The sequence below is a fragment of the Eurypyga helias genome, unplaced genomic scaffold, assembly GCF_000690775.1.
Source record: "Eurypyga helias isolate BGI_N326 unplaced genomic scaffold, ASM69077v1 scaffold42103, whole genome shotgun sequence".
Taxonomy (NCBI): domain Eukaryota; kingdom Metazoa; phylum Chordata; class Aves; order Eurypygiformes; family Eurypygidae; genus Eurypyga; species Eurypyga helias.
Genome location: NW_010242717.1, coordinates 2,178 through 2,607, shown reverse-complemented (window position 1 = coordinate 2,607; position 430 = coordinate 2,178). Strand labels below are relative to the sequence as shown.

The window sequence follows — 430 nt, the reverse complement described above, 5'->3', positions numbered from 1 at the left end:
CTTTCATTGTCGCAAACCCCCCATACACAACACACACACCAAAACCCAGAGGTGAAACGGCCCCCCAGACTCTACAGGGCTCAGAGCACACAGGGCAGAAATGCCAACGCACCTGCTTCTGCGAGGCGGGTAACTCCTTCCAAGCATCTGCTATGGTTTTCACCAGCTCCATGTTGGTCATTTCTGCACGTTAGCATCAGAAAGCAAAACCATCAAGATCAAGACTGTATCTGTAGTAAGCCGCTCGTTTTCCCAAGGAAAGGTGTCCCTACTGTCTTTTTCCTGTACCCCCATCTTTCCTCCTTTCATAAAACCAAATTACTGTAGTAGTTACAGGGAACCCTAACACTGCGGAGGGAGGGGTGGGGTGGGGAAGAGCCCCTGCCCTCGGTTCAAACTCAAACAGAACACGCAGTTACAACCTGCGGCA

At 51.2% G+C, this 430-nt stretch overlaps 1 protein-coding gene across 1 annotated transcript in view; it reads right to left on the bottom strand.

Annotated features, from left to right (window-relative positions):
- Positions 1–181, bottom strand: part of TFAM (transcription factor A, mitochondrial) — a gene marked incomplete at its 3' end in the record, with an annotated part of 3,499 nt that extends 3,318 nt beyond the window's left edge. The window contains exon 1 of the mRNA XM_010149160.1: positions 113–181. Within this exon, the coding sequence (XP_010147462.1) occupies positions 113–181 (69 nt within the window). The remainder of the gene's footprint in view (positions 1–112) is intronic.
- Between the last annotated feature and the right edge of the window lie 249 nt (positions 182–430).